We start from the raw sequence: 20,605 nt of genomic DNA on the forward strand, positions 1-20,605 counted from the left end.
AATTTATTTTATTATGTAAGTTTCAGTTTTTTTAAAATAATAAACAAATAAATTTTAATTATTGATAAAAAATAATAAATTTAAGTGACAAATTAAAAAGGACGGATAAACCCTAAATAAGTCCCGTACACTTTTCTAAAGCTACTTTTGTTTTTAATAAGCCTATTATTTGGGCTAATTTTATATCCATAAATTTCCAGGGTTCCGGTATTAAAATAATAAGGTGGCACTTAACATTTTGTTACATCTGAGCGTAGTAACCAAGACCTTTTTGTTCGGACCAAATGCCTTTTTAATTGGTTCTTTTCTTCCTTTCTTTGTGTTACTTTCCAGAAACCCAGATTCTCCGCTGCAGTCCAGTTTTTAGCTACAGGAATCCTAGTTGTTGTCATATAAAAACAAGTATAATCATGTCTTAAATTTGTTCTGTACCTTTCTCGTTCCACTTAAACTCATCAAATTTTTACTATTTACCACTCTGAAATACTGTGTTTTCATTTATTATCTTCCTCAAAAAAGGTAGTTTTTGACCCTTCTGTGTGAAGGTCTTAATTTAACATTCTGAGAACATATAAGTAGCATGTTTCTTTCTTAGGCTCAAGAAGCAAGAAGACTTGAATTGAGAAGTAGTGTGCAGCTATGTCTTTACCTTCTTGGCTCAATGATCTTGAATGTTCAGCATCAACCATACAATTTTCTCAGTGGTTAGGATTCATATTTCTTTCTCCATGTTCACAAAGGATCTTGTTTTCATCCATTGATCTTGTTTTTCTGCTGAGCCTTTTTGTTTTTGGACTTCAAAAGTTGTGTTCAAGGTTTATGTTTAAACGCAATATCAACTCTGCTTCTATCAATGAACCCCTGCTTGAAGAAACCAATAAATCTTCATACACAGTCACCCTTTGGTTCAAATTGACTGTAGTTGTTGCCTGCTTGTTGAGCATAGCTTACACGGTGCTATGTGTGTTGTCATTCATTCGAGGCGTATCGACATCATGGAAGCTGATAGAGGGTTTGTTTTGGTTAGTTCAAGCTTTGACCTTTCTTGCAATTTCAGTTCTTGTTGCGCATGAAAAGAAAGTTAAAGCTGTTGTTCATCCAATTTCACTTAGATTGTATTGGATCGCACATTTTGTGATTGTAGTTTTGTTTGCTGCATGTGCTATAATCAGACTGGTTACAAAAACTGAGTATTTGGATGAGTATGTGATGATAGATGATATACTTTTCTTAGTCAGTTTTCCATTCTCTGCATTTTTGTTTGTTGTTGCGATTTATGGATCATCCGGGATTAGCATTTTTACAGAAAATGGTATAGGTCCTAATTTAGTAACAGAACAAAATGGGCTTAATTGGAGGGAATCGAATGTGAGCGGATATGCTAATGCTTCATTGTTATCTAGAGGAACATGGTATTGGATGAATCCACTGATAACCAAGGGTTATGAATCCCCACTAGCCTTAGATGATGTCCCAACACTTCCAGCTGATCATAAAGCACAAAGAATGGCAGACTTGTTTGAAATGAACTGGCCTAAAGAAGGTGAAAATTTGAAGAATCCTGTTAGGGATACTTTGATCCGGTGCTTTTGGAAGCAAATCGCCTTCACTGCTTTACTGTCCCTCCTGCGTTTATCTGTTATGTACATTGGTCCTATGCTGATACAAAATTTCGTTGATTATACTTCTGGAGATAGAAGCAACCCTTTTGAAGGATATTATCTGATATCGATACTCTTTTTGGCAAAAATCATTGAAGTTCTCAGTTCACATCAATTTAATTTCCAATGTGCGAGACTTGGAATGCTCATTAGGTCTTCCCTCATTACTTCTTTGTACAAGAAGGGCCTGAGGTTGTCTTGTTCATCTCGGCAGGATCATGGAGTAGGACAGATTGTTAATCATATGGCTGTTGATGCCCAGCAACTCTCCGACATGATGCCACAGCTACACCCAATATGGATGACACCTTTACAAATTGGAGTTGCATTATTTCTCCTCTATAGCTCAGTAGGTCTCTCAGTAATTGCGGCAATTATCACAGTCATAGGGACAATGTTTTTCACTCTGTGGATAACTCGCAAAAATAACAAGTTTCAGTACCATATTATGAGGAACAAGGATTCAAGAATGAAAGCAACAAATGAGATGCTCGGCAATATGCGTGTCATCAAATTTCAAGCATGGGAGGAGCATTTTAACAAAAGAATTCAGACTTTCCGAGATCTGGAGTACGGTTGGCTCAGCAAATTCATGTATGCAGTTTCTACTAACATGGTTGTGCTCTGGAACATTCCTATTATCATGGCAGTGCTTACATTTGGACTTGCACTTTGGTTGAATGTCGTCCGCCTTGATGCAGGAACAGTGTTTACAGCAACAACAATATTCAGAATTTTGCAGGAACCTATCCGGACTTTTCCGCAAGCTCTTATCTCAGTATCACAGGCAATGGTTTCCTTGGGAAGGTTGGATGGGTTTATGACAAGCAAGGAATTGGAGAATAGCTCTGTGGAGAGAGTGCTGGGCTGTGGTGGGCGTACTGCAGTGGAGGTGAACGGTGGGAACTTTTCATGGGATGATAAGGATGGTATAGCAAATCTGAAGGACGTGAATATTACAATCAAGAAAGGAGAGCTTGCAGCAATTGTTGGAACTGTTGGATCAGGGAAGTCTTCTTTACTGGCTTCAATACTCGGGGAGATGCACAAAATCTCAGGAGAGGTAAGGCTTTCTTATTAGTTCCACTTGAACCGCTAGCATCTTGTTCAAAATTTCTAAATATCTACAAGTCTAGAACTAGTTTCTTCATAGAAGAAAACTCTTTAAGATTTTTTAACTGAATCTCCTCATAAATTCAGGAACTTTGCCCTGTTTGGGTGTGTTTACGCTGATATTAAATTTGTTTCACAGTTGTCATCAGATTATATTAGCAAGATAAACTCAACCGATATTACACATACAATAGAAACAACAAAAATATATGTTTTTATTAACCACTTTTCGTTGACTTATGCGTTTACCCCAGTGAAAAGATATTATGCCTCATGAAAGTAAAGTTATAGGAACAACATGAAAATTAACATCAGTAATAATCAGCTGAAGGGTATATATGATGATAAAGGACAACATGAAAGGCCTACTGATGCTTGGTTTGAGGCTTTGAGCCATAATAGAGTAGATCAAACCTCCATGCCCTTATTCTTTGAAAATTGGCTTAATGAGAGTATCCATTGCAACATGATGGCTTAATGAGAGTATCCATTGTATCCTTTTTACCATTGACCTTCTACACTAATGTAAAAGATATTTGTGGACCTTGTGGTTGTGTTCATCTTTTTATCTGGTCGTGTTTGATTTACAGATTGATGCCTGCAATTTTTTGTTTCTTGTTTCTCAATTAATTTAATATGTTTGACACCTCCTTTTCTTTTTCCCCTTTAAAAGGTCAGAGTTTGTGGGACAACTTCATATGTGGCTCAAACATCTTGGATACAAAATGCAACTATTGAAGAAAATATCTTGTTTGGTTCACCAATGAACAGGAAAATGTACGAGGAAGTCTTACGAGTTTGTTGCTTGCAAAAGGATATGGAAATCATGGAGCACGGTGACCAGACAGAGATCGGAGAGCGTGGAATTAACCTCAGTGGTGGCCAGAAGCAGCGGATACAGCTCGCTAGAGCTGTATATCAGGATTGTGATATATATCTTCTCGATGATGTCTTTAGTGCTGTTGATGCTGAAACAGGATCAGAAATATTCAAGGTAGGAAGTTCCGGGACTTTTTACGTACTGAGTGATAATGTGATACTTTTCTACTTACAAGTCACTGAATTATATTATCAATCATGATTTGATATATTTGTAAAACTGAAGTAGAATTTGCAGATAGCCAGATACTGCTATGATCCAGATATATTGAACCTGGAAAATTTTCTGCCTTTTTTTATTGCTTTGACATAGAAGTAGTTTTAAATTTCAAACTTCATTTATAGAAGACTAACTTGCAGTGTTTTTAGGAATGTGTAAGGGGAGCCCTTAGATATAAGACAGTTCTACTTGTTACTCACCAAGTTGATTTCTTGCACAATGCTGATCTCATATTGGTAAGCTCACTTTCCACAAGGATTTATTTATTTTTCAGGTGATCTCATCAATGTTTAAGGATACTTCAAATATTGTTTTCCGTCTTTCTTAATCTCTTTTCAAGTTAATTTGCTTAAACTTTAAAATTTCTAAAATTTATAGTTCAAACCAGTCGCAGTTTCAATATCAGTGTGATCTGACAGCATCAATACATAATCCTTATTCCTTGGCATCTTTTCAAGAGAGCTTGATATTCCATCTTATAATCTGCAGATGCTATAACAAACATTAATATATTTTAGTTTCCTAAAATTTATCAATCGCTTAAAACAATATAGGCATTTCTACCACTAAGAAAATTGTCATTTTAATCCTTAAAAAGTTAGTATATATAACAAAAACTCATTTTCACTACAAATATCAAATTAAGAAAATAAACTTTCATGTATTATTTATCAGGTCATGCGAGATGGGAAGATTGTGGAATCCGGAAGATATGAGCCACTTCTTAAAGCTGGATTGGATTTTGGTGCTCTTGTAGCTGCCCATGAAACTTCAATGGAGCTTGTTGAGACGAGCACCACAGTGGCCTGTGATAATTCTCTAGAAAGGCCAAAGTCCCCACTTGCCTCTTCTAGCCCAAAGAAACCGATAGGTGAAAATGGTGTATTAGCTCAATCAAATTCCAAGAAGGGTAACTCAAAGCTCATTGAGGAGGAAGAGAGAGAAAGTGGGCAGGTAAGCTTTGGTGTCTATAAGCAGTATTTCACGGAGGCATTTGGATGGTGGGGAGTAGCAGGAGTACTACTGATCTCTCTTCTGTGGCAAGGATCTACAATGGGAAGTGATTATTGGCTAGCATACGAGACTTCGGCAGATCGAGATTTTATTCCTTCTCTGTTTATTACAGTTTATGCAATATTTGGTGTAGTTTCATGTGTATTTGTGCTAGGTAGAGCCTTTTTTGTGACATATTTGGGTCTGAAGACAACCCAGAGCTTCTTCCATCGAATCTTACACAGCATTTTGCATGCTCCGATGTCATTTTTTGACACAACTCCTTCAGGCAGAATATTAAGCCGTGTGAGTTAATTGTTTTCTACTAGTAGTATAATTTTTTTGGTGAAACAGGAACTAATTGACTATGTCTCTCCATGCCTCGACTAATGAACAGTTTTTGCAATTACCAGGCATCAAGTGATCAAGCCAATATTGATTTTTTGATCCCCTTCTTTCTGAGTATGACGATCGCAATGTACTTCTCATTGCTCGGAGTTCTGGTCATTACATGCCAGTATGCTTGGCCAACAGTGTTTTGTCTGGTCCCTCTGATTTGGCTCAATATCTGGTACCGGGTATGGAATTTATTTATTTCCTTGATATGATTTACGCTCTGATTATATTTATGAAAAGGCTGAGGGTTAAGGGTATGGTATGTTTATGTCATGTATCATGTTGGAGTGATTTTGTTACATGTTTTGTTCTGTATTTTTATTCAGAACTCTTAAGTTCAATTGATAATCAACAAGTAACCAACACCTAACTTGTGCTGAATGCTCCTCTAGTTTTTCTAATTAAGTTCTTGAATTTTCTAATTAGTGTTCTCGAACATTAATTGTTCCTGTATCACTAAAGCACAAAAATTTAAGCATGTACAATACTACATATAACTTCTTCAGCCCTCATAGTAAAGTGGGTGTTCCATATTCCGGCCTTATAAGAAATTTTCATTCGTTTAGTTGGAAGGTATGAAATAAAAAATTGCTAACAACCATAGGGAAGATAAAGATCTAAGAAGGAAGAACGGAAGGAATGGAAAAAGAAAAAAAGTAAAAAAGAGTCCAAAGTTTCTATGATGAGGCTTAGGGAGAAAATGACTAAATGAGTAGTAGAGAGAATGAATAATGTACTCTCAAATTTGGTGGATTTGAGTTCTACAATTGGTGGAAAAGTTTGAAATTCTTACTTAAGTCAGTGAACACCTTGGCATCTATACATTAGTGGTATAAGTACATACAACTCAGCTTCACGTCCAAACATTTTTAGTGAAAGATCCTATTTTTGCTTATATATATTAAATGTCTTTGTATTTACCAATTGAACATTTATACAGGGATACTATCTTGCTTCATCTCGGGAATTAACCCGACTTGATCAAATAACTAAAGCACCGGTCATTCATCATTTCTCAGAGACGATTTCTGGTGTTATGACCATCCGTTGCTTTAGGAAGCAGGGAAGGTTTATCCAAGAAAACATCGACAAAGTCAATGCAAATTTGCGGATGGATTTCCACAACAATGGATCAAATGAGTGGTTGGGTTTCCGCCTGGAGCTAATGGGGTGCCTTGTTCTATGTGTTTCTGCCTCTTTTTTGATCTTGCTCCCAAGCACTATTATTAAACCAGGTATACACATTTCCTGAAATAGTTGTATTTGACGTGGATTGGCAATCTCTAATAAAAGAATAAGGATGACAACTAATACATATAATTTACGATCCATGTCCATGTCTGTATAGCATTTCCATGCTCGTGATTCTAACTCTCACATAATTGTTAGTTCAGCACTGATCTTAAGTACTGTAACTGTTATTTTGTTATAGAAGAAACTTATTACATACATTTTCCAATATTCGAATTTAAGCATAATAGTTAGCTTTCTCAAAACTGACATAATTCGTAATGCCAAAAATTGACCTGGATCTGTATGTTGCAGAGAATGTTGGTTTGACTCTTTCCTATGGACTATCATTGAATGGCGTCCTGTTTTGGACTGTTTACTTGAGTTGTTTTGTGGAAAACCGAATGGTTTCAGTTGAAAGAATAAAACAATTTATAAGCATCCCATCAGAAGCTGAATGGAAGATGACGGAGTCTCTCCCTTCTCCGGATTGGCCTAACTCTGGAAACATTGATATAACAAATTTGCAGGTATCATATTGACATATTGATTATCTAATTTTTTAAATCGGTATCTCGTGGTACATATTAGGAGTTGGTAAAACACCAAACAAGTTGTTATGGACAAAGTAAAAAAAAAAGACTTGTTTGTCTGCGTTGTATTTATAAGTTTTCTGGTGGCGTCGCTTGCAGGTAAGATATCGATCAAATACTCCTTTAGTTCTCAAGGGGATTACTCTTGGTATTTGTGGAGGAGACAAGATTGGTGTTGTAGGTCGGACTGGAAGCGGGAAGTCGACTCTTATTCAAGTTTTCTTTAGGCTGGTGGAGCCTTGTGGTGGCAAAATAATAATTGATGGCCTCGACATATGCAAGCTTGGCCTACATGATCTTAGGTCCCGTTTTGGGATTATTCCACAGGATCCTGTTCTATTTCAAGGAACAGTCAGAAGCAATATTGATCCAATTGGGTTGTACTCAGATGAAGACATATGGAAGGTAATAATCATATGTTTAATATTCAATATCAGGGTTAGGAAAACAGTTGAAGTATATGCTAATAGTATGGTGGTTTTTTTTTTTTGTTTTAGAGTCTTGAACGCTGCCAACTAAAAGATGTGGTGGCTGAAAAGCCTGAAAAACTTGATGCTCCTGGTATATCTTTTTACCCATCTTAATTTCAGATAAAGCTATATTGATATCACTGATTTACGTAAGCTAAATTTCAAACAAACACTTCTTTAGTTGTTGATAGCGGAGACAATTGGAGTGTGGGGCAAAGACAGCTTCTTTGCCTAGGAAGAGTAATGCTGAAGCACAGCAAAATTCTGTTTATGGATGAAGCAACAGCTTCTGTTGATTCTCAAACTGATGCTATTATACAGAAGATTATCAGGGAGGAATTTAAAGACTGCACGATTATTACCATTGCTCACAGAATACCCACAGTCATTGATTGTGATAAGGTGTTAGTAATAGATGCTGGTATGTAACTCGGTCCCTAGATCATAATACCCATCTAAATTTGTATTATAAACCTTTTCACTTTCTTTTTTACACCTATATTATCCCTAGTATTATGCATTTCTGCTATGCAATACTAATGCAATGGTACTAAACAATGTCGTGCTTCTGGCTTTCTTATGCATATGCAGGCTTGGCTAAAGAATATGATGCACCATCCAAGTTGCTTGAGAGGCCTTCTCTATTTGCCGCATTGGTTCAGGAGTACTCCAACAGATCATCAGGATTATAAATTATATGAGTTTCTCAAACCATCCAGTTTTCCGAGATATATAAATGCCCAACCATCAGAGATTGAAAATGCGTAGATCTTTTCATGGCACAGTGCAAAGATCTCCTCATCGTCCAACTCTGACACGAGACATTTTTGCTTTTTCATTGATCTAGTCAATTTTCAGAGTTTTTAGTTGTATTAGGATAGAACTGCAAGGCCTTCAAAATTTGCTCCAGAAATAAGAGGCTGCATTGAGAATGACATAACCGAAGAGCAATATTGTAGCAGAACTCTGATGACTATGATCAATATATAAACTTTAATTTTCAACATTCTTTGTTCGAGGCTAGTCACTCAAGAATACACGCGCAATCTGGTCTCAAAACATGGTATAACAAAAAAAAACAGAGCTCGAACAACAGTATGAACAAGCTTACAGGACTGCAGAACAGGAATATATATATAGGCAAATAATCCCCAACCAACTTGGTTGAGATACACCATCTGCAATATTTCATTGCAGCCTTTCGTAATGTTTTATTGCGGCAGGTGAGTACTACCACAATGAAGGATCTTATCCCATCCAACGATGGCTGGGGAACAACTCCCATATATATATATATGCTACATACTAGAAGGATGTTTCTCGCCGCATTGGAACTACCTACCATGAACCTTCTACCCCGAAATCCCACAAGTAGTTGGTTAAATTCTATTTGCAGAATAGCTTGCAGAACTGCATTAACAATGTACTGGAGAATTGCAAACCATTGAAATCTACGAGTTAGTTGGCAAACTGAAAGATCTCAATATTAAGCAGGGGCCGGACCCATGATTTTAAACTTATTGGGTTAGGGTAAAATATTTTTTTTTGCAAAGTACTACTTTATGGTTGAAAAATAAAGTAAAATTTACTCGAAATTAAAATAAATATTTGACCTAACACTCATTTAGTGTATTAAAATTATAAGATACACATATTTAATTTAATAGTATATTGGTACTCACATTCAATCAATTGTATTATATTCAATTATAAATAAAAAGAAAACTAAATAACTTCAAAAAAAGGAACAAGATAAATCAATCAACCTAACTGATCAAATAAATAAATAAATAACATCGTTAAAGAACAAAAGTCGATGATAAAATACCCTATTTTTTTATTTGCAGTAGTGTAGCCCCGTGTGCTTATATTTTCTACTTTGTTTATAACATTAAATATAATAATGGACTGTGTTATTTTTAAGATAATTGCCCATTTAATTTTCATATTATTATGCAATAGCTAAATATCTACGCAGTTATATAAACAGGTCTTCTCAAATATTTAGGTGAGCTAATATCAAGGCAATCGATTTTGATTTATTGAAGAATCTTGAGAGGAATTAAGTGTTATGACAGAAGAAACAAACATAATTGAAAAAAAAGAGTTGACAGTTGTTCTAAAATCTTAATCGGGGCGAGATTGTGGCGGGAATAAATGAAATGGTGATGGAGGATATGCAAAATATAAATATAATCGAGAGATTAGGGTGGCAAACAAATGAAGAGAATATAAACACAAGTGAGGAGAGTTGATTTTTTTTTTGCCATTGAAATTTTGTAATCATTAGTTTATGACAAAAGGCCATATTATCCATTATATTAGTTCATATTATAACTATAATCTTAAAATCTTTTAAAACCATTGATCATTATTATCCGTCAAAATCTTTAAATATCATGTAATCATTAGTCATGTATGGTCATCAATCAACATATTATGAGTTTATGGCAAAAGGCCATATCATATGAAAAGTTTGTAAATTTTGTACATTAGCTTTTAAGATTGTGCTTGGCTATCAAAAAAAAACATAGATCTACATGAAGAAGAAATGATGCTTCCCTCACATTCTCAGGGAGAACTCTGAATTTAGCGTGGAACTCTCCTTCTACTAAGAATCTCCTGTTCTTTTAGTCGGTGTTGGAACCTGGCAAGCCGTGATTGTAGGCTGACAAGACTTGCTGCTTTACGTGACAGCACAAAACTTAGTCGAGTCACATAACTGTCAATGTGGCTACCTGGTTGGTCCACTTCCGCCAACAATTTCATTTCCTGAAAGCAAAATAGGTTAATTACCTAATAGCTTCAATCAACAAGCAAAACAGGGAAAGCATTGCAAGCACTATAAATTCCCCATTTAGCTGCTACCCTGCTACATTTACTTTTTATTATGTACTCTTTACCATGTACTTTATCTCCCTAATGAATGTAATTGGTAGAACCAGATGAACACTTCAGCCCTTGTAATTTAACACTTTAGATTTTCCAGTTATAAACTATTGCCCTGTTTGGTTGAAGAGAATGCAGTGAGGAAGGAATGTAATGGTGGAACATGGTGAAAAATACTGGAGGAGAAAGAACTGATGATAGAGGGAAGAGCGAACAGCAGTGATGGAGTCATATTTTTTTATGAAAGTGTGTGCGGAGATAAGTAGCATGAAGCATTCCTACTCAACATTGGTGGGTTTGAGCTCTAGTTTAGATAACTAGAAACAGAATACAAGGAGGGATGAAAATTATATATATATATATATATATATATATTACCCATAAAAAAGAGAATTTCATTCACCCCAACCAAGCAAAAAAATTGCCAAATATGGATATCACATTCTCTACAGAATTAAACATTCCAACAGTGAGTTTAGTGAAACACAAGGCCAAAAGAAAAGAAATTGAACTTCAAAAGTTACTTACATCTCGCACAATCTCCATAGTGTCTTCAATTTCTTTTCTATGGGCCGCAATCAGGGCCGCTTTTTCCTAGATTGCAAAACAGGATTAAAACATTAGACATAGTTTGTGATGAATCCTTAAATATTTTTATTAAAGAAAGTCCCATAAATATAACTAACCTCAATTATTTCATTATTATTCCCATCTAGAGGGGGTTCAGTTTCAAGCTGCCCGTGTGTTACATTAGCTGTGTATGCTGTGTTCTGCTGCTGGTAAGGTGCATTGGACTGATCAAAGATGGTGCCATCTTTTCTCAGCAGCTTATCAGGCTTGTCATCCCTAGAGGCTTTTCTTCGAGGTGGTGATACCTTCTGCACCTTCTCTTTTGTGTCAACCTCATTATGGGAAAATGATGATGTGTCCAGTTTTTGACTGGTTGAACTGACAGATGTATTTTTCAGGTCAGCCCTCTCTTTATCCACAAAGCCAGAAACCATTCCACTTTCCTCCCGGCTTTTAAAAGATTGATGTGAAGGATAGGTAGAGGATCGCTTGTCTACATCAGCAATGGGTTTTTGATAATAGTTCTTTTCTGCAAACTTTCTACTAGTATCCACCAGTTTAACCTCCTGTTGCTGGTCATAAACATCTTCACCAACAGTTGACACCTGAGGTATTGATGTATTCTCTTTGTTAAGTGATGCTGAAGTTGCACCCTGATCCTTTTTCGAATTCCCACTTTTGGAAAGACTTTTCACCCTGTTTATTACATGCATTTTTATTAGTAAAAAGACTAATAAATTTACTTAAACTCATCAAGCACATTCTCGAAAAAACTTTACCTATCAGCATATCTCAATGTATTGAGTGTGTGTTCGCATGAACCAGCATTGGGAGAAATGCAAGAGATCATAACGGTCCTAGAGTTTCCAACAAAGGAGTCACGAAGCACCTCCGTGAGCTTGCTCCCACGAAACGGAATATGAATCTGGTCATTATCAAGGGCTCGGATACACTCTTTAAGAGCCAAAAGACTCTTATTTATTTCAGCTCCCTCGATCCTGTAATAAGTAAAATAAGTCTTAATGAAACAAAAAGGCAGCAAAGCAAAACAAAATACTGAGGTTTTACTAATTAGAAAAGAAAAATATACGATCAGATATAACAGAGTCAACAAATAGATATGGGACTTTGTTGTATACGAATTTATAAACTAGACAAAAGCCAGAGACAACTGATATATCTCCATTCAAGAAGTCCAGACATAATAAAATTACAAGCCTTAAATCATAACTAGCATTATCATAAAGTTTAAGCTGCTACAAAGTACAGCTATATTTGCAATTATACAGTCATACCTTGTTTGTCGGTCATTGTCAGTCGTATCAGCACCTCTTTCACTACCAGCAAGATCTATAAACGATATCTTCCCCACAACCTTCCCCACTTTAGACTCATTCCCGTCATTGTTACGCCTTGTTTCTTTTACCTCATTGTGCTTTTTAACAACTAGTTGTAATATAGCGTGTGACCTAGAAGATTCCTCATTCGCACCAGTAGACCCTGTACTTCTTGCTGCATTTCCCCTCTCAATGTATTCCTTAACAATGTGGACATCCAAAACTTCAAATTCTTGTAATCCAACAATGCAAACCTGTTGCCGACCATCTTCTCTCATGCACAGTTTCCTACCAAATAAGAATAAAAAAAGTATACCATTTGTACGTACTAAGTACATAAATTACCTCCCATGTATAACTTACACTTTCAATGTCATAGCAAATACAAGACTTATTAACAGGAAGGCAAATAGAAGCCTAACACTCTGCTATATCTGGTATATTTAAGTACAACACACCATTATTATGTGTGCAAAGAGTACAAAACATGTCATAGAACCAAAGAATAGCTCTGCGTTAACATCCAACTCAAGATGCTGTAGGTGAGAAAAATCACTGAATTTCCAAGCCCATATATCTCGAAGATCATAGAGCTAGAGCATCTTGAGTTGGATGTTAACAGGAAGATCATATCTTCTTGTATTTGCTATGGTGGAAAGCTCTATGATCATTTTACCGATAGAAAGTTTAATGCAAAACATTTTAGCAAGAGTATTTATCCAGTGAAACATTCTGGAAACAAGTACATCGAACATTAAATCCATTCCCTTTTACCATTTGTGAAAAAGAGAGGAGAAAGACTTTAAAAGAAAATTAACAGTAATATTATGAAAAAACAAGTTAAAACTCAATAAACTAGAAACAAGTTTTAGACTGGGCATATATAATCAAAATAAAGTGCGAGTACAAACTTTCTATCGGTAAGAAGATCATAGAGCTTTCCACCATATATCTCGAAGTAGCTAAGCCACAATTTGAACTTTTGACTACGGTAAGTTGGTTGATGCAATATTCTAACAAGGTCTTCCGCAGCTCTGAGAGGTAGAGGTTGCATGGTGTATGTTTTACCACTCCCTACAATTGAAATAAAATAATAACTGTTACCAGAAAAATTGTGACTTGTGTTCAGACAGAAAACGAAGAAGATGCAATGTGAAGTGACCACCTAGATAACTTAATTAGCAAATCATCTGTTCGCAGCATTATCAAATGCGAAACGTGCACCGAATCCCAAAGACCCCTTGGAGCACAAGTGCAGCGCACTTCATGAAGAAATGTGCACAATGTTTAAAATTACAAATATAAGCATGTAAATGATGTCAAACATTATAAATTAACAAATAATAACATATCATAGGTAGATCAAATTGTAATAAAACAACTAAAACATGTATTGCGGTAAAGCAATTCAAGCTCAACCGCACTATTTCAAGTCATAATAACATAATTCAAATAATATGAAACTTTGCAGATATAATACAAATGGTATTTATTTTATTCATACATATTTTTGATAATTAAAAGAATAAATAAAACACATCAAAATATAAAAAAAAAAAAAAAAAACTGGATTACAATGAACATATGGTAATTGTGTTGCATATTATTATAATTAGATAATTAGAAATGAAATAACTAAGATCACTGAAATTAATTTTTTCAACGAGATACTAGTATTATATGCTTTATGAGTGTGTACGTGCGCATGCACACAAGTGATTGAGTAAATCAACAGAAAACAATCTGCTCTAATATTATAAATATACGTTTCTGTACAATAGATGTTTATAAGTATAGAGTTAGAGAGGAGGAGGAGAAAGAAAAGAAAAAACATCAGAATAAAGAAGAGGAAGAGCAGGCTGCAGGTAAAAGGCAATATCTGCCAAACGTATCTCTCTCTCTCTTATTCTTTTTCCCCTTCCTTGGCAGGTTTATCCTTGTAGTCTCTACTCTTTATCACAGTCAAGAAAGGTCAAAGTTGGTCACAAATCCCCATTTCACCTTCCCCGGCACATCTGTACAGTACTTATTATTCACTCTAGCACCAAACAGCTTGACAAATTAGAAATTCATCCCAACAGTGGTATATCTCAAAAGAGCACTGGCCACCCTTAATTTTATAGTTAGTACTAGATTTTGTAAAATTTGACAGGAATTCAAGTAGCTGATATTGTTGTTTGCTAGAGAATTTTTCAACATAAAGTTTTTGGTACCAGGAAGACACTCATTCCTCAATTTCTCGATATATATATATATATATATATTGCTATATTTCTTTTAAATTGTTTCCAAAGTTAGCACTGTTGTCCCCCTTTACTTTAAAAACTAGTGTTAGTCTTCTGACAACTTCATAAATAATAAGAAAATATCCAGATGAATTATTGTGTAAATTGTTTTTTTTTCGAATTTAAAATATTTTTGAATAAAGAATTACTGCTCCCCTCTGGATTTTTTGGTTCCACCACTGCATCCCACAGAACCTCTTCAGGGACCTTGATAAATTTGATTGAATGCTTGCTACTACTGTCATCCCATCGTAATTAATAGTCATTCAATCATATGGAGCTATTACCATATGGTTTATTGCATGCCATTTCAGTAACTTGTATTATTTGAGGTATATTTAGAAGATCAAATAATATGTTTTGTTCTCATTGCCGCACTTTGTGTTTTAAAGCAAGATCTTTCGTACTTCTAAGGCAACAGATTATTCCTATATTTACTTTTACTACCATAATACTCTTAGGAGCCAACTGTTCTTTTCATTGACATAAACTCTCTATAACATAACATGTTGATGAAATATCTATTCTGGTAGGCTTTAATCGTAGGCATACACTTCAACCAACAAGAGTAGAATTAGTGCCAACAAAGTAGAATTAGTGCCACAAATTCTTTTCTATATACCTGTCTGGCCGTATGCAAAACAAGTTGCTTTCGTTCTTCGAAAAATAATAGGAATAATTGGCTCCACGGTAGCGCGATACACCTGATAAATTAAAGCATGGAAGATACATTAGTCATGAAGCTAATGAAGCGACCTATTTTTCAAAATTAAATTAGCAACCCTGCTATTATCACGAAGTATATGGAAAGAAGCACAACTCATCTGTCTATAACTCCACAACACCGGTTTAAGTGAAACAAGAAATTATATACCAGTTGTGCAGAGAACACAAGCTTGTGCTCATTTCAGGCCAAAAAATTACATGCAAGCACAAAGTGTCTCAACATTATCTAAAACATGTGGAAGCGCTACTACCTCATCATTGGTCACTTCTTCATTTAAGACAGCATCAAAACAGAACTCATGTTTCTCCACATAGGCAGTCAAGTCCACCTTGAACAGAAAACAAAAGGTGTAGTTCAGTGTATGAACTTCAAGAGTATGTTACTTCACAAAAGATCTGTTCTGCAGACTACAGGTTACCATATGATACTCCTTCTGGAAAGAAAAAGATAACAACATTGTGATGTAAGATGAGATGTATCAAACCTTTAACTTGGGTTCGTGTACGGATAAAAAAGCTTGGTCACAAACAGTCACAATGTCATCCTCCTTACGAGAAACTTCCTTTTTGTTTAACGGTCTTTTACGAACCTGTTACAAAACAATGACATGGTGTAATTTCACACAGGTAATCAAATGAAGCCACACAGATGCTCTAAAATTAGGAAGCCAAACAGCAAATTTTGTTGACCACGATAAGGCAAGAATAAGCTAGCCAATGATATATACCAATCATAGAATATGTAACTTAAGAGAAGATTGATAAACAATAAAACAACTTAGCAAACAAAGAAAAAAAGAAGATTGATAACCAATATAATAGACACTGAATGAAATAATAAACTGACCAAATTAACTAGTCTAGTAAATATTGGACGCAACGTAAGTATTTTCAGATCATAGTGCAGGACTGCAGGTGCCAGATGTAACATGATTGATTAAAAGCCCCAGAGGAAATGTTTCAATGACATAGGGAATAAGGGAAAGGTGAGGACAACTGCCATAATAAAAATGTGAGTATCAGAAACTCTGAATATCATGTAACGAAGATGGGAGAAGTTACATGCAGCAATAATTTTAAGCATGCGAAGCAGAAAAGTCTACGGACCAACTAGCCACATTCAATTTTCATGATTAAGTCTTCAAAAAGTACTAGTTTCATGGTGATTGCAGTGTTTCACTTTTACAGGTCAGTTTGTACTCTATACCACTTTATACTGACCGAGAAGAGCTATATCTAACATTAATCCATTACTGCATGCAGGTGGTCATATGGTTCTTTTTTGTGCATATGTAGACCATGCATCAACTATACTATAAAAGTAGAAGATAACGTAATAACACACACAAAATTTTTTGAATTAAGTTGCATGTCACAGATGAAGTTGCATCTCCATAGTGCTCAATCCAAATAATTTGTAAGCAAATGTAAGCATAACAGAAGAGAGATTATACCACAACTTTAATCTTAGCCACATTGTTTTCCCTTGTACCATCCTTTTCATTTGTGGGCAATACAAGTGAAGTATCTCCATCTGCTTGCCCTCTTTGTTGTTGGTACCTAGGTATCACCTCAAAGTCATTGTCAACTGCTTCAGTTACATCAGTCATAAAAGGAGACGACTCAAATGGTTCTGCAATAGCATTCTGAAAGAGAAAATACCATAAATATTACTGAAAATAAAAGGAACTCTGCAAAACTAACTCCAACCGCTACAATAGCATTCTGAAAAAAGAAGACCATAACTATTACTAAAAATACAAGGAATACTGCAAAACCAACTATTCAACCGCTACATAAGGCATGCAACTGACAAAAACATTTTAATTCACCTCTTCAACTACTTAAACCCAAAAATTTCTTCTTTTCTAAATTTTAAACTATTGAGCAAATGTTTCTTTTTTTGAAAGAGACAAACAAATATGAACAAGAATCTAAGCAATTCCTTAATAAACTGGAAAACGAATCTATATGTGCATCCGTAATGCACAGAAAATAGACAAATGCACATCAAAGTTCTCTCATTTTATTAAGTACCAACAAAATCATGAATATTATTTGAACTAGAAATTGAAAGGAAATAACATGAGATAATAAGACAACTCTTACATCAGAAAGAAGCCCTGTGTCATCCATAGCATGTAGATCCAAAAGACCAGCTCCAAAATCTCCCCTAAAGTCCGGAGAATAAAATCCATCTGATGCAGCAATGCCACTAGAACTTTGGGCAGTAGGAGTATACGATTCAGAACCAGCTTCCCCATTAAAATTTAGGTTTCTCATTAACATGAAAAGTCTCTGTTTCTCTTCAGCAGACTGAGCTCCATAACCCTTCAAACAAATATACAATCTTCCCGATTAATCATAATCATCAAAAACCAACATTGTACCTTCTGGGTGGTACTCACGAACATAAGGAGTAACATTACTCCACAACAACCAACAAATGAAAACCGTAAAAAATGAAGGTCACTGACTTATAACTGAATAACATGGCATTTCAATACTCTTTGAACTGGTTATCTATCCGTATAAACATGGTCAATCGAGCAATAAACTCAAATAAGATAAACTTTACAAAAGCAGTAAATCTTATTTATTTACAGATAACTATAATTTTCAATGTATATCAGTAGAGCAGTATCCAACAAAAAGGCCAACATATTGTGTATTAATAATCAATTAAAAATCTATAAACAAAAAACGTAACAATACCTGCATAAGGAGATTAGGTAGAAGTCGCTGATCAACACCACTGGATGGCGAAGCCAAATGCTGCAACCCCGCAGATTGGAGCCACCGTGCCATAACCGCATCTCCAGCATCACTCGAAGTCCCCAAATTATGCAAGGACCCACCAGCCGTACTAGGGTGATCATACAGAGCAGTCGCCGCAGCATTGCTCTGTTGCATCTGGCCACCCATGTGGCGCTGCGATCGTCTTTGAGGAGCCAATGTTCAAGATCTATACAACCAATCCTAAAAACACCCAAAATCAATCACAACATTAAAAGCAAAACAATTACATACATCACTAACCGTAAAAAACCTGAAAACTCACAATGTAGCAAAACCCCTAATTCCGAAGCAAAACACCGAAACAATGCAAGCCTGTTTCCTCTCTCTTCAATACATTCACAATCCAATCAAATTCTCCGTAATTCAATTCGAATCGAATCGAACACAATGTACCCTAATTTCCAATCAATCAAACAAACAATAACATCAAACAATGCAACTTATACACCAAACATGTAATAAAATGACATAACAAACACACACATATACATACAAGCATATAATACAACAATGTAAAGACAGATGCAGGCGAGAATGAAAAATATAGATACACAATTGAATTAAAATACGTACATTAAGACGGCAAATGGATCCAGTTATTAAATAATTTAAGCAAGAATGATGAAATAAAAGCCCTAATTTAAAAATTACCTTGAGAAATGATTTTTTTAAAATTTGATATTTTACACGAAGACAGTAGGTTTATAAGATGCCGCTGGTTATCACCTAAGTTTTATACAGATGGCTTAGTATGATTTCGGAGAAGAACTCGGATTTCGGTATTTTTATCCAATTTATTTAATTTAAATATTAATTATTGTCATTGGTTTTGGTATTTGTATTGATTATATATATCGTTAAATATTTATTTTTATTATTGATATTGATATTGGTAAACGTATTGATTACTTAACAATATTTATGTAAAAAGATGTTATATTTATGGCTTATTAACCCTTTTGATCCATAAAGTATGTGTTTGGACCCATAAACCCCTGAACTCTGCAAGTGTACCCTTTGACCCCGAAGATATATATTTTTATACCTTTTAGCCCTTTTTACCATGAGAATAAAATATCGGAGGGGCAAAAAAGATATTTGACCTCCCAGTTGTCCTGTTAGAAGGGTTAAAATGTACATTTCTCATATTTTTTTCAGGGTGAAAATGTACATCATACTCTACTTTAAGGGCTAACACTTATTTATTTGACAAAGTATAGCATAAAAATGCATGCATTGAATTTTCTAAGTTGAATAAGAGACACACATGTCTTGTTGAGGGAGAACTTCAAAATGGCTCGAGTTCAGATCAGAACTTGAAAGGTTTTGAGAAGAATAGAAAAAAGGGACTTGTTGAGAAGAAAAAGAAATGAGCAATGATTTCTGGAATTTGGATTTGAATAGCACAAGTCTAGTTCATGGACGATTTAGCACTGCATCATCTTCTGAGATAAATGAAGAGAAAAAGTCTGAAATCATTTTCATAAATTTTGGTAATCATAAGAAGGAGGACTTGCTGAGAAGAAACCTTCTGATACAAAAATCTCATAGTCATGGAAGAATCGGAATGGAGAAACACAAAAGAATACTGCTTTAGTAAAGTCCGAAAGTATCTTCGCGGACTCCGAGAACTTTCAAGTTATTGCCGAATTTATATCCAAGTTTAGAGAGCAGATTCGAACAATTTTTATGATATAAAGTGGTTTAGCCACCCTTATTTCTGAACATTCCATACTATGAGTGTCATACTATTATTTATCCTGTGATAATTATTATTAGTCAATGCTGGTATTTCAATTGACAAACTCAGTTTTGTGATATAAAGTTGTTTAACCACCCTTGTTTCTGAACATGCCGACAAATTTTAGTGTTAGCTTATTTGTTTACTCCTAGCTAAATATTTGATAAAGTTGTATGATACTAAGGTAGCATAGGATGTCCTGAATCTTGTGCAAAATTGCGAGCTTCCTTGTAAGAACATTTTCTGTTCTCGAACTTGCAATATATCTCTAGTTTTTTATGTATCCAAAATGTTGAACTTATGGTGGACAACTTTATCTTCTCTCAATTTTCAGTCCATCCTCAAGCGGTATGTTTAACATCAACATCCTCAATCAATTCCTTGTTTCTGTGTTTGATCTATGTTCATTTAACAAAACTGCAGTAATGAAGGAAAGAGTTTATGGAAGTGATCCCAGAGGTAATCTAAGGACCCAGTTCAATGTTAAAACTATAGCTTCACAGTGAACATGGCCCTGGAGAAAGATCGGAGCCACTAATTAATGTACGTAAAATCATCCATTGAAATGGTGTCGAAATTGAGCCATAGATTAGCATTAACGTCGTCACAGACCAAGGAGAGATTTGAGTTTCACATGTACATAAAGTATGTTTTAAATCCGAGTTCAATTGCATCTTTGAATGAAAAGTTTAATTTAGCCTTT

General features: G+C 35.1%; 2 protein-coding genes across 4 annotated transcripts; one reads left to right on the top strand and one right to left on the bottom strand.

The window, feature by feature from the left end:
- The first annotated feature begins 264 nt into the window (after positions 1 to 264).
- On the top strand, positions 265 to 8,561 carry LOC141677040 (ABC transporter C family member 4-like). The gene is made up of 11 exons (XM_074482770.1): positions 265 to 2,724; positions 3,448 to 3,768; positions 4,023 to 4,109; positions 4,549 to 5,172; positions 5,280 to 5,444; positions 6,203 to 6,497; positions 6,808 to 7,022; positions 7,185 to 7,490; positions 7,583 to 7,646; positions 7,737 to 7,976; positions 8,147 to 8,561. Exons 1-11 carry the CDS (start codon positions 640 to 642, stop codon positions 8,245 to 8,247), a joined length of 4,503 nt encoding a protein of 1,500 aa, XP_074338871.1. The 5' UTR covers positions 265 to 639; the 3' UTR covers positions 8,248 to 8,561.
- Positions 8,562 to 9,929: 1,368 nt separating this feature from the next.
- Positions 9,930 to 18,950, bottom strand: LOC141677474 (kinesin-like protein KIN-13A). 3 transcript variants are annotated; one of them, XM_074483421.1, is made up of 14 exons: positions 18,813 to 18,950; positions 18,424 to 18,555; positions 18,078 to 18,341; positions 17,472 to 17,693; positions 16,817 to 17,008; positions 15,848 to 15,952; positions 15,614 to 15,691; positions 15,259 to 15,340; positions 13,263 to 13,425; positions 12,310 to 12,639; positions 11,794 to 12,012; positions 11,131 to 11,710; positions 10,973 to 11,038; positions 9,930 to 10,327 (listed from the first exon to the last, which is right to left on the bottom strand). In XM_074483421.1, the coding sequence occupies exons 3-14, from the start codon at positions 18,285 to 18,287 to the stop codon at positions 10,145 to 10,147; spliced, it is 2,430 nt and encodes an 809-aa protein (XP_074339522.1). In that variant the 5' UTR covers positions 18,288 to 18,341; positions 18,424 to 18,555; positions 18,813 to 18,950; the 3' UTR covers positions 9,930 to 10,144. The 3 variants fall into 3 exon arrangements, with proteins under 3 accessions (XP_074339522.1, XP_074339523.1, XP_074339524.1); XM_074483422.1 differs by lacking the exon at positions 18,813 to 18,950 and adding an exon at positions 18,735 to 18,757; XM_074483423.1 differs by lacking the exon at positions 18,813 to 18,950 and adding an exon at positions 18,655 to 18,673.
- Between the last annotated feature and the right edge of the window lie 1,655 nt (positions 18,951 to 20,605).

The sequence above is a fragment of the Apium graveolens genome, chromosome 8 (genome assembly GCF_009905375.1).
Source record: "Apium graveolens cultivar Ventura chromosome 8, ASM990537v1, whole genome shotgun sequence".
Lineage (NCBI taxonomy): Eukaryota > Viridiplantae > Streptophyta > Magnoliopsida > Apiales > Apiaceae > Apium > Apium graveolens.

Excerpts from the sequence above, each read along its gene's own strand:
- LOC141677040 (XM_074482770.1), top strand. The coding sequence starts at position 640 with ATGTCTTTACCTTCTTGGCTCAATGATCTTGAATGTTCAGCATCAACC. Across the intron at positions 5,445-6,202 it reads GGCTCAATATCTGGTACCGG|GGATACTATCTTGCTTCATC; the intron begins GTATGGAATTTA and ends ACATTTATACAG. Across the intron at positions 6,498-6,807 it reads AAGCACTATTATTAAACCAG|AGAATGTTGGTTTGACTCTT; the intron begins GTATACACATTT and ends TGTATGTTGCAG.
- LOC141677474 (XM_074483421.1), bottom strand. The coding sequence starts at position 18,287 with ATGGGTGGCCAGATGCAACAGAGCAATGCTGCGGCGACTGCTCTGTAT. Across the intron at positions 12,013-12,309 it reads GACAATGACCGACAAACAAG|GATCGAGGGAGCTGAAATAA; the intron begins GTATGACTGTAT and ends TACTTATTACAG. Across the intron at positions 10,328-10,972 it reads CTATGGAGATTGTGCGAGAT|GAAATGAAATTGTTGGCGGA; the intron begins GTAAGTAACTTT and ends TTTTGCTTTCAG.